This window comes from Salvelinus namaycush, unplaced genomic scaffold (genome assembly GCF_016432855.1).
Source record: "Salvelinus namaycush isolate Seneca unplaced genomic scaffold, SaNama_1.0 Scaffold43, whole genome shotgun sequence".
NCBI lineage: Eukaryota > Metazoa > Chordata > Actinopteri > Salmoniformes > Salmonidae > Salvelinus > Salvelinus namaycush.
In genome coordinates, this window is record NW_024061120.1 from 411,684 (window position 1) to 423,664 (window position 11,981).

The window sequence follows — 11,981 nt, forward strand, 5'->3', positions numbered from 1 at the left end:
CGAATACAAAACAATACAACTAAAAAACGAATACAAAACAATACAACTAATGAAATAATGTTTGTTAGTGTGTCTGTGTGTGTGTCCTCTCATATGAGTAATTTTTTTAAATCCGTTTTTTAAAAGTTAATTTTACTATTTGCTTGAGTATTTGGAGATGGGAGTTCCATGCGATCATGGTTCTGTATAGAACTGTGCGTTGCTGTGAGTTCGTTTTAGACTTGGGGACTGTGAAGAGACCCCTGGTAGCATGTCTTGTGAGGTATTGGTGTCTGGGCTGAATGTTATTTGATTATGCGGAAAATCTGGAATTTTCGGCATCAGTAATATTTCTCATAAAAACTCTTGAGAGAAGCAGTTCGTCTCTCATCAACCCGTCAAACCAGGAAAGACTGACATGCATTGCCTACTACAGACTTACTGTATTATCACCACAACACTCCTTGAAAACTCCCTGTTCACACCTTTCTAACCCCAGACGTAGGCATTTGTCTGTTCAGTATGTCTGTCACCTAGGTCGTCAGTTTCACAGCTTTGATATATGTGTGTTCTTGTTAGCTAACAAGGGTTAGAGTTTTAACAGCAGGAGAAAGACTCTAACCGGGTGTTTTCTAACGTTGAGATTACAGTAAGTCAAAACAAGGTCAAGTAAAATGGAACAGCTTAAGGAAATGGAAAGAAGAAGAAGAAAAAAAAAGAAGTAAGGCCAACAAGAGGATGTAGAGAAGAAGTCGTAGTAGTCAGATCGTTCTGGTGATAAATGGTAAAAAGGATGGGATTCTGTAGAACACTACCATTTAAACAGAGTTATATGTTGGCTTCCTGAGTTAAAGGTCACAACCTGAGGTTTATTTTGATATGTGTTCCTGCTGACATGGTTCTCTCAAACCAACTGTATGTACCTGACAGGGTTAAAGGTCAATTCCATTTCAATTCCAGTCTATTCAGAAAGTTCACCAAATTCCAGTGAACATTTTTTTGCTCATTGAAAAAGCATTGAAGATAATTGAATTTGGAATTTCAGTGTACCTCCTGATTTGACTGGAATTAAAATGGAATTGACCCAAACCTTGGTTGTTATTACTTAATAGATATTCTATGGTTTTGCATTTTCATTACATATGCTCTGAAACATCTTGATACTATCTCTGAGATAAAACATCTAACTACATCATCAATATTTTTTGCTCTAAGTGTGTTATCTGTTGATCGATGACAGTCACCGGAAATACGTACAGCATTGGAACACTGCTTCTAGAACAAAGGCAACTTGAAACATTCTGTCACAGCAACGTTTCACTCTGAAGAGACAGACAGACAGCAGAGAGAGCGAGAGAGAGACAGACAGAGACAGAGCGAGAGAGAGAGAGACAGATATGCTTCTGGTCATGGTGAGTCTCAGCTGTTAACTCTTTAACTCTTAAGTTTTGCCTGTTGGGATATCAGGTAGGGGTGGATAGGTGCCATTTTTCTACCATTCATTTTTGATTTTGATATTTTTCCTCTAATTGGTCTTTCCAATAATTAGGCAAAAGATCAGAGTTGTCTGTGTAAACCAGCCTTTGTATCATGATAACTTTATGTGCTGTACATCACTAAATGACCACCATTTTATAAGTGTTATTATAGATATAGGGTATCGGATATTGAAGCTCTGTCGTGTTGGTCAGGTCTTCAGAGGTTTACTGGTGATGGGTTTAATCATGTCACTGGACGGACGTAAGAAAGGCCAGAAGACCAAACCGAAGGCCGCCAAAGGCTCCGGACCAGTCAAGGTCTTTGGACAGAGAGGAATGACTGTAGGGTTGTTTCTGGATCCTAACCTGAAGACCGCTGTCCCTGTCCTTCATATAGCCTCCAGGTCTCTCTCTCCATGGACATACAGGTGACTTTGTTATAGTACAGCCACTTTTGGACATGGATGTGGTGTGATGTGTTCATAACATGATGTGTTCATAACTAAAAAATGTACAGTACATAAATGACATGTTTAACGGAAATAGAATGGTTTTCCATATATATTATTAAATGTGTTTTATGGCATTTTGTGTCTCAATTATATACACTTTACGAGTTCATTCTTTAGGCGATGAATAACAGGTCTCTCTCCACCCCCCCCCCCCCCCCCCTATTCCTCCCGCTATCCCTAACCAGCGAAACGTACGATGAGACCCGGGTCCCTCAACATCTCTCCCAGGCTCAGTGCCAGAGGTCTGGCTGTCTAACCCCAGACGGAGAAGAGGACATGGGGTTGGAGTCCAAACCCATAATCCATCAGACCTTGGTGCTCCGCAGGTAATCTATGGACAAATTATGATATTATTATGATTAAGATGCTTATAACTGACTTACCTTTTCTTAAATTGCTCCTCAGAGGATAAATTCATGTCTTGAATTGAATTAAGTTAACATTCACTTTTGCTTGAGAAATAAAGGGTGATAAATGTACATTTAATTTTTTTTGTTTTTAATGTTATAATTAATGTATCTGAAACAGTTGTCTGACCTTTGGGACTTTTCTGCAGGGTTCAGGGAGAGAAAGGCAGCAGTGGAGGGAGGAAGAAGAAGGGGAAGAAGAAGGGATATTTCTACAAACTGGACAGTGAGATTGTAAATGTGGGCTGTACCTGTGTGAGACCCAGCATTTTCCCTCAGAAGCAGTGATGATAAGAGAACGCCTAATTCAGGAAATAAATTCAAAATTCTTTAAATATAAAAAAGGTTTCCATGGAAAATGGATTTCTGATTATTTTGTATATTTCCTGAATTGATTGAAATGGACCTTAACTTTAGTGAAGGCTTCCATCTGTGGAGTGTAGCTTGGCTGTAACGTAGACGTCTTCGAAGTGAATAATGGACGTTGATGTGTTTTTGTCTTTGGCTTTGATGTTGACCCGTGGAAATGGACCAAGTGATTGTATCACTGACCTCTTGACATAGAGTCGACCTGGAAACATCTGAGGTCAACGGTTCACATTCTCTGTTTCTACTATGTTTTATTTCATTTAAATGACTTGTTTCATGACTTGTTAAATGACTTGTTAAATGACTTGTTAAATGACTTGTGTAATGACTTGTGTAATGACTTGTGTAATGACTTGTGTAATGACTTGTTTAATGACTTGTTTAATGACTTGTTAAATGACTCGTTAAATTTCGTGTTTAATGACTGGTTAAATGACTGGTTAAATGACTGGTTAAATGACTGGTTAAATGACTTGTTTAATGACTTGTTAAATTACTTGTTAAATGACTTGTTTAATGACTTGTTTAATGACTTGTTTAATGACTGGTTAAATGACTGGTTAAATGACTCGTTAAATGACTCGTTAAATGACTTGTTTATTTAAAGGGATACTTCGGGATTTTGGCAATGATGTCCTTTGTCTACTTCCCCAGAGTCAGATGAAATCGTGGATACCATTTTTATGTCTCTGTGTTTAGTATGAAGGAAGTTAGAGGTAGTTTCGTGAGCCTATGCTAACTAGCGTTAGCGCAATGACGAAGTCTAGGGGTATCTGCTATCATTGCCAAAATGCCGAAGTTTTCCTTGAAAAGACTTTTAAAGTTACCTGTTTATATAAATGACAGCGACATCATTAACTTTAAATTGCACAAGACTAAAATGTCAACGTGAACATTCTTATTGTATAGGAATGTCCATATGATATGTAGCCTGTGACTAAATATTGAGCCTAGTTTGTAGTAGAATGAATACATTTCTGAATAAATTGTATTATTTTGTTATAAATGTGTTATTCGTATTTATTATGCAAGTCACTCTGGATAAGAGTGTCTGCTAAATGACCAACATGTAAACAACAGAGGACAGAGAAGAGAGATCCCTTGGAGCTGTGACTTCAGTAAAGAACACAACACACATAAAGAAATAAGAATAAAGAAATAGCAAGTAAAATCTCCACATTCCCAGCAACCAACAGGGCAAACATTTCCCACAATGAAGTCTGAGCTTGCACCCTATTCCCTATGTAATGCATTCCTTTTGACCCAGGACCCATAGGGCTCTGGTAAAAGGTAGTACACTATGTACAGTTGTGGCCAAAAGGTTTGAGAATGACACAAATATTAGTTTTCACAAAGTCTGCTGCCTCAGTTTGTATGATGGCAATTTGCATATACTCCAGAATGTTATGAAGAGTGATCAGATGAATTGCAATTAATTGCAAAGTCCCCCTTTTCCATGCAAATTAATTGAATCCCCCCAAAAACATTTCCACTGCATTTCAGCCCTGCCGTAAAAGGACCAGCTGACATCATGTCAGTGATTCTCTCCTTAACACAGGTGTGAGTGTTGACGAGGACAAGGCTGGAGATCACTCTGTCATGCTGATTGAGTTCGAATAACAGACTGGAAGCTTCAAAAGGAGGGTGGTGCTTGGAATCATTGTTCTTCCTCTGTCAATCATGGTTACCTGCAAGGAAACATGTGACATCATCATTGCTTTGCACAACAAGGTCTTCACAGCCAAGGATATTGCTGCCAGTAAGATTGCACCTAAATCAACCATTTATCGGATCATCAAGAACTTCAAGGAGAGCGGTTCAATTGTTGTGAAGAAGGCTTCAGGGCGCCCAAGAAAGTCCAGCAAGCGCCAGGACCGTCTCCTAAAGTTGATTCAGCTGCGGGATCGGGCACCACCAGTACAGCGCTTGCTCAGGAATGGCAGCCGGCAGGTGTGAGTGCATCTGCACGCACAGTGAGGCGAAGACTTTTGGAGGATGGCCTGGTGTCAAGCAGGGCAGCAAAGAAGCCACTTCTCTCCAGGAAAAACATCAGGGACAGACTGATATTCTGCAAAGGGTACAGGGATCGGACAGCTGAGGACTGGGGTAAAGTAATTTTCTCTGATATATCCCCTTTCCGATTGTTTGAGGCATCCGGAAAAAAGCTTGTCCGGAGAAGACAAGATGAGCGCTACCATCGGTCCTGTTTCATGCCAACAGTAAAGCATCCTGAGACCTCTCATGTGTGGGGTTGCTCCTCAGCCAAGGGAGTGGGCTCACTCACAATTTTGCCGAAGAACACAGCCATGTATAAAGAATGGTACCAACACATCCTCTGAGAGCAACTTCTCCCAACCATCCAGGAACAGTTTGGTGACGAACAATGCATTTTCCAGCATGATGGAGCACCTTGCCATAAGGCAAAAGTGATAACTAAGTGGCTCGGGGAACAAAACATTGATATTTTGGGTCCATGGCCAGGTGCTTTTACAAACTGTTATGCTGTTTTCAAATGAAACGCAATACCTTGCTCTTGTTAAAGCTTTTAGAATGTATTTGTTTTTTCCCCAGACTTTAGTCCCATTGAGAACTTGTGGTTCAAGAGGCGGATGCACAAACAAAACCCCACAAATTCTGACAAACTCCAAGCATTGATTATGCAAGAGGGGGCTGCCATCAGTCAGGATGACCAATATCTATCCTACCCTGTCTTTCTAAGGTCTTCGAAAGCCAAGTTAACAAACAGATTACCGACCATTTCGAATCCCAACGTACCTTCTCCGCTATGCAATCTGGTTTCAGAGCTGGTCATGGGTGCACCTCAGCCACGCTCAAAGTCCGAAACGACATCATAACCGCCATCGATAAGAGACATTACTGTGCAGCCGTATTCATCGACCTGGCCAAGGGTTTAGACTCTGTCAATCACCACATTCTTATTGGCAGACTCGACAGCCTTGGTTTCTCAAATGATTGCCTCGCCTGGTTTACCAACTACTTCTCTGATAGAGTTCATTGTGTCAAATCGGAGGGCCTGTTGTCCGGACCTCTGGCAGTCTCTATGGGGGTGCCACAGGGTTCAATCCTCGGACCGACTCTTTTCTCTGTATACATCAATGATGTCGCTCTTGCTGCTGGTGATTCTCTGATCCACCTCTACGCAGACGACACCATTCTGTATACTTCTGGCCCTTCTTTGGACACTGTGTTAACAAACCTCCAGACGAGCTTCAATGCCATACAACTCTCCTTCCATGGCCTCCAACTGCTCTTAAACGCAAGTAAAACTAAATGCATGCTATTCAACCGATCACTGCCCGCACCTGCTCGCCCGTCCAGCATTACAACTCTGGACGGCTCTGACTTAGAATACGTGGACAACTACAAATACCTGGGTGTCTGGTTAGACTGTAAACTCTCCTTCCAGACTCACATTAAGCATCTCCAATCCAAAATTAAATCTAGAATCAGCTTCCTATGTCGCAACAAAGCCTCCTTCACTCATGCTGCCAAACATACCCTCGTATAACTGACCATCCTACCGATCCTCGACTTCGGTGATGTCATTTTAAAAATAGCCTCGAACACTCTACTCAACAAACTGGATGCAGTCTATCACAGTGCCATCCATTTTGTCACCAAAGCCCCATATACTACCCACCACTGCGACCTGTATGCTCTCGTTGGCTGGCCCTCGCTTCATACTCGTTGCCAAACCCACTGGCTACAGGTTATCTACAAGTCTCTGCTAGGTAAAGCCCCGCCTTATCTCAGCTCACTGGTCACCATAGCAGCACCCACTCGTAGCACGCGCTCCAGCAGGTATATCTCACTGGTCACCCCCAAAGCCAATTCCTCCTTTGGTCATCTTTCCTTCCAGTTCTCTGCTGCCAATGACTGGAACGAACTGCAAAAATCACTGAAGCTGGAGACTCATATCTCCCTCACTAACTTTAAGCACCAGCTGTCAGAGCAGCTCACAGATCACTGCACCTGTACATAGCCCATCTGTAAATAGCCCATCCAATCTACCTCATCCCCATACTGTATTTATTTTATTTATCTTGCTCCTTTGCACCCCAGTATCTCTACTTGCACATTCATCTTCTGCACATCTACCATTCCAGTGTTTAATTGCTATATTGTAATTACTTCACCACCATTTGCACTCAATGTATATAGACTTTTTGTTTTCTTTTGTTCTACTGTATTATTGACTGTATGTTTTGTTTATTCCATGTGTAACTGTGTTGTTGTATGTGTCGAATTGCTATGCTTTACCTTAGCCAGGTCACAGTTGCAAATGAGAACTTGTTCTCAACTAGCCTACCTGGTTAAATAAAGGTGAAATAAAATAAAATAAATAAAAATGTTGCCCAGAAGTTAATTGACAGCATGCCAGGGCGAATTGCAGAGGTCTTGAAAAAGAAGGGTCAACACTGCAAATATTGACTCTTTGCATCAACTTCATGTAATTGTCAATAAAATCCTTTGACAAGTATGAAATGCTTGTAATTATACTTCAGTATTCCATAGTAACATCTGACAAAAATATCTAAAGACACTGAAGCAGCAAACAATCAATCAATCAATCAATCAATCAATCAATCAATCAATCAGTCAATCAATCAATCAATCAATCATCAATCAATCAATCAGTCAATCAATCAATCATCAATCAATCAGTCAGTCAGTCAGTCCATCAATCAATCATCAATCAATCATCAATCAATCAATCAATCAAAGAGAACCAGGTCAACACCCTACCTAGCCTCTGCCGAGTCCCTAACAACCGGCGGATGACCGGTTTTCAGGGAAAATGGAAATTGAGCTTTAGGACGTTAACAAAGGCGACACTCCATCTTAACTCCTCCTCCACATTTACTGGATTGGTGGAACAGTGCAGAAGAGAACCTCCCCTGACAGTTTGCTTTCTTCTTGTCAAGAACAGTATGTAGGGGATCTAGTTTCAGACCAGTATGTAGGGGGATCTAGTTTCAGACCAGTATGTAGGGGATCTAGTTTCAGACCATTTTGTATGGGGGATCTAGTTTCAGACCAGTATGTAGGGGATCTAGTTTCAGACCAGTATGTAGAGGATCTAGTTTCAGACCAGTATGTAGGGGATCTAGTTTCAGACCAGTATGTAGGGGATCTAGTTTCAGACCAGTACATCAGGGATCTAGTTTCAGACCAGTATGTAGGGGATCTAGTTTCAGACCAGTATGTAGGGGATCTAGTTTCACACCAGTATGCAGGGATCTAGTTTCAGACCAGTATGTAGGGGGATCTAGTTCCAGACCAGTATGTAGGGGATCTAGTTTCAGACCAGTATGTAGGGGGATCTAGTTTCAGACCAGTATGTAGGGGGATCTAGTTCCAGACCAGTATGTAGGGGATCTAGTTTCTGACCAGTATGTAGGGGATCTAGTTTCAGACCAGTATGTAGGGGATCTAGTTTCAGACCAGTATGTAGGGGATCTAGTTTCAGACCAGTATGTAGGGGATCTAGTTTCAGACCAGTATGTAGAGGATCTAGTTTCAGACCAGTATGTAGAGGATCTAGTTTCAGACCAGTATGTAGGGGTTCTAGTTTCAGACCAGTATGCAGGGGATCTAGTTTCAGACCAGTATGTAGGGGATCTAGTTTCAAACCAGTATGTAGGGGATCTAGTTTCAGACCAGTATGTAGGGGATCTAGTTTCAGACCAGTATGTAGGGGATCTAGTTTCAGACCAGTATGCAGGGGATCTAGTTTCAGACCAGTATGTAGGGGATCTAGTTTCAGACCATTTTGTAGGGGGATCTAGTTTCAGACCAGTATGTACGGGGATCTAGTTTCAGACCAGTATGTAGGGGATCTAGTTTCAGACCAGTATGTAGGGGGATCTAGTTTCAGACCAGTATGTAGGGGATCTAGTTTCAGACCAGTATGTAGGGGATCTAGTTTCAGACCAGTATGTAGAGGATCTAGTTTCAGACCAGTATGTAGGGGATCTAGTTTCAGACCAGTATGTAGGGGGATCTAGTTTCAGACCAGTATGTAGGGGATCTAGTTTCAGACCAGTATGTAGAGGATCTAGTTTCAGACCAGTATGTAGGGGATCTAGTTTCAGACCAGTATGTAGAGGATCTAGTTTCAGACCAGTATGTAGGGGGATCTAGTTTCAGACCAGTATGTAGAGGATCTAGTTTCAGACCAGTATGTAGGGGATCTAGTTTCAGACCAGTATGTAGGGGATCTAGTTTCAGACCAGTATGTAGGGGATCTAGTTTCAGACCAGTATGTAGAGGATCTAGTTTCAGACCAGTATGTAGGGGATCTAGTTTCAGACCAGTATGTAGAGGATCTAGTTTCAGACCAGTATGTAGGGGGATCTAGTTTCAGACCAGTATGTAGAGGATCTAGTTTCAGACCAGTATGTAGGGGATCTAGTTTCAGACCAGTATGTAGGGGATCTAGTTTCAGACCAGTATGTAGGGGATCTAGTTTCAGACCAGTACATCAGGGATCTAGTTTCAGACCAGTATGTAGGGGATCTAGTTTCAGACCACTATGTAGGGGATCTAGTTTCAGACCAGTATGTAGGGGATCTAGTTTCAGACCAGTATGTAGGGGATCTAGTTTCAGACAAGTATGTAGGGGGATCTAGTTTCTGACCAGTATGTAGGGAATCTCGTTTCTGACCAGTATGCAGGGATCTAATTTCTGACCAGTATGCAGGGTTCTAATTTCTGACCAGTATGTAGGGGGATCTAGTTTCAGACCAGTATGTAGGGGATCTAGTTTCAGACCAGTATGTAGAGGATCTATTTTCAGACCAGTATGCAGGGATCTAGTTTCAGACCAGTATGTAGGGGATCTAGTTTCAGACCAGTATGTAGGGGATCTCGTTCCAGACCAGTATGTAGGGGATCTCGTTTCAGACCAGTATGTAGGGGGATCTAGTTCCAGACCAGTATGTAGGGGATCTAGTTTCTGACCAGTATGTAGGGGATCTCGTTTCAGACCAGTATGTAGGGGGATCTAGTTTCAGACCAGTATGTAGGGGATCTAGTTTCAGACCAGTATGTAGTGGATCTAGTTTCAGACCAGTATGTAGGGGGATCTAGTTTCAGACCAGTATGTAGGGGATCTAGTTTCAGACCAGTATGTAGAGGATCTAGTTTCAGACCAGTATGTAGGGGATCTAGTTTCAGACCAGTATGTAGGGGGATCTAGTTTCAGACCAGTATGTAGGGGATCTAGTTTCAGACCAGTATGTAGAGGATCTAGTTTCAGACCAGTATGTAGGGGATCTAGTTTCAGACCAGTATGTAGGGGATCTAGTTTCAGACCAGTATGTAGGGGATCTAGTTTCAGACCAGTATGTAGAGGATCTAGTTTCAGACCAGTATGTAGGGGATCTAGTTTCAGACCAGTATGTAGAGGATCTAGTTTCAGACCAGTATGTAGGGGGATCTAGTTTCAGACCAGTATGTAGAGGATCTAGTTTCAGACCAGTATGTAGGGGATCTAGTTTCAGACCAGTATGTAGGGGATCTAGTTTCAGACCAGTATGTAGCTGATCTCGTTTCAGACCTGTATGTAGAGGATCTAGTTTCAGACCAGTATGTAGGGGATCTAGTTTCAGACCAGTATGTAGAGGATCTAGTTTCAGACCAGTATGTAGGGGATCTAGTTTCAGACCAGTATGTAGGGGATCTAGTTTCAGACCAGTATGTAGGGGATCTAGTTTCAGGGATCTAGTTTCAGACCAGTATGTAGGGGATCTAGTTTCAGGGATCTAGTTTCAGACCAGTATGTAGGGGATCTAGTTTCAGACCAGTATGTAGGGGATCTAGTTTCAGACCAGTATGTAGGGGATCTAGTTTCTGACCAGTATGTAGGGAATCTCGTTTCTGACCAGTATGCAGGGATCTAATTTCTGACCAGTATGCAGGGATCTAATTTCTGACCAGTGTGTAGGGGATCTAGTTTCAGACCAGTATGTAGAGGATCTATTTTCAGACCAGTATGCAGGGATCTAGTTTCAGACCAGTATGTAGGGGATCTAGTTTCAGACCAGTATGTAGAGGATCTATTTTCAGACCAGTATGTAGGGGATCCTCGTTTCAGACCAGTATGTAGGGGGAATCTAGTTCCAGACCAGTATGTAGGGGATCTAGTTTCCTGACCAGTATGTAGGGGATCGCGTTTCAGAACCAGTATGTAGGGAGGATCTAGTTTCAGACCAGTGATGTTAGGGGATCTAGTTTCAGAACCAGTATGTAGTGGATCTATTTTCAACCAGTATGTATGGGATCTGTTTCAGACCAGTATGTAAGGGGATCGAGTTTCAGACCAGTATGTAAGGGGATCTAGTTTCAGACCAGTATGTAAGGGGATCTAGTTTCAGACCAGTATGTAAGGGGATCTAGTTTCAGACCAGTATGTAAGGGGATCTAGTTTCAGACCAGTATGTAAGGGGATCTAGTTTCAGACCAGTATTCTCTAGTGTCCTCTCTCTCCTAGTTCTCTCTCTAGTGTCTCTCTCTAGTGTCTCTCTCTCCTAGTCTCTCTAGTGTCTCTCTCTAGTGTCTCTCTCTCCTAGTCTCTCTATGTCTCTCTCTAGTGTCTCTCTCTCCTAGTCTCTCTAGTGTCTCTCTCTCCTAGTCTCTCTAGTGTCTCTCTAGTGTCTCTGTCTCCTAGTCTCTATGTCTCTCTCCCTTTAGTTAATCTATTCTAACTCTCTAAAAGAAAATTGCATCACCACAAACTCTCATCTACCGTATTTTCCTCCTGTCTAAAATCTCAAACCTCATATTATACAGACACTAAACCCATGTTGGTTTCTAGCTTGTCTAAGTTTTTGTCTGGTCATTCCCATGTTGAGTTCCTCCCTTGAGAACCTCAGGAGTTTTTGTTTGGTCATTCCCATGTTGAGTTCCTCCCCTTGAGAACCTCAGGAGTTTTTGTCTGGTCATTCCCATGTTGAGGTCCTCCCCTTGAGAACCTCAGGAGTTTTTGTCTGGTCATTCCCATGTTGAGTTCCTCCCCTTGAGAACCTCAGGAGTTTTTGTCTGGTCATTCCCATGTTGAGTTCCTCCCCTTAAGAACCTCAGGAGTTTTTGTCTGGTCATTCCCATGTTGAGTTCCTCCCCTTGAGAACCTCAGGAGTTTTTGTCTGGTCATTCCCATGTTGAGTTCCTCCCCTTGAGAACCTCAGGAGTTTTTGTCTGGTCATTCCCATGTG

The 11,981-nt window shown here is 42.2% G+C and overlaps 1 protein-coding gene across 1 annotated transcript; it reads left to right on the forward strand.

Moving 5' to 3' along the window:
- Positions 1-1,376: 1,376 nt before the first annotated feature.
- Positions 1,377-2,967, forward strand: il17a/f3 (interleukin 17a/f3). Its single transcript, XM_038986205.1, has 4 exons — positions 1,377-1,391; positions 1,671-1,885; positions 2,155-2,295; positions 2,526-2,967. The coding sequence occupies exons 1-4, from the start codon at positions 1,377-1,379 to the stop codon at positions 2,662-2,664; spliced, it is 510 nt and encodes a 169-aa protein (XP_038842133.1). The 3' UTR covers positions 2,665-2,967.
- Positions 2,968-11,981: the final 9,014 nt, after the last annotated feature.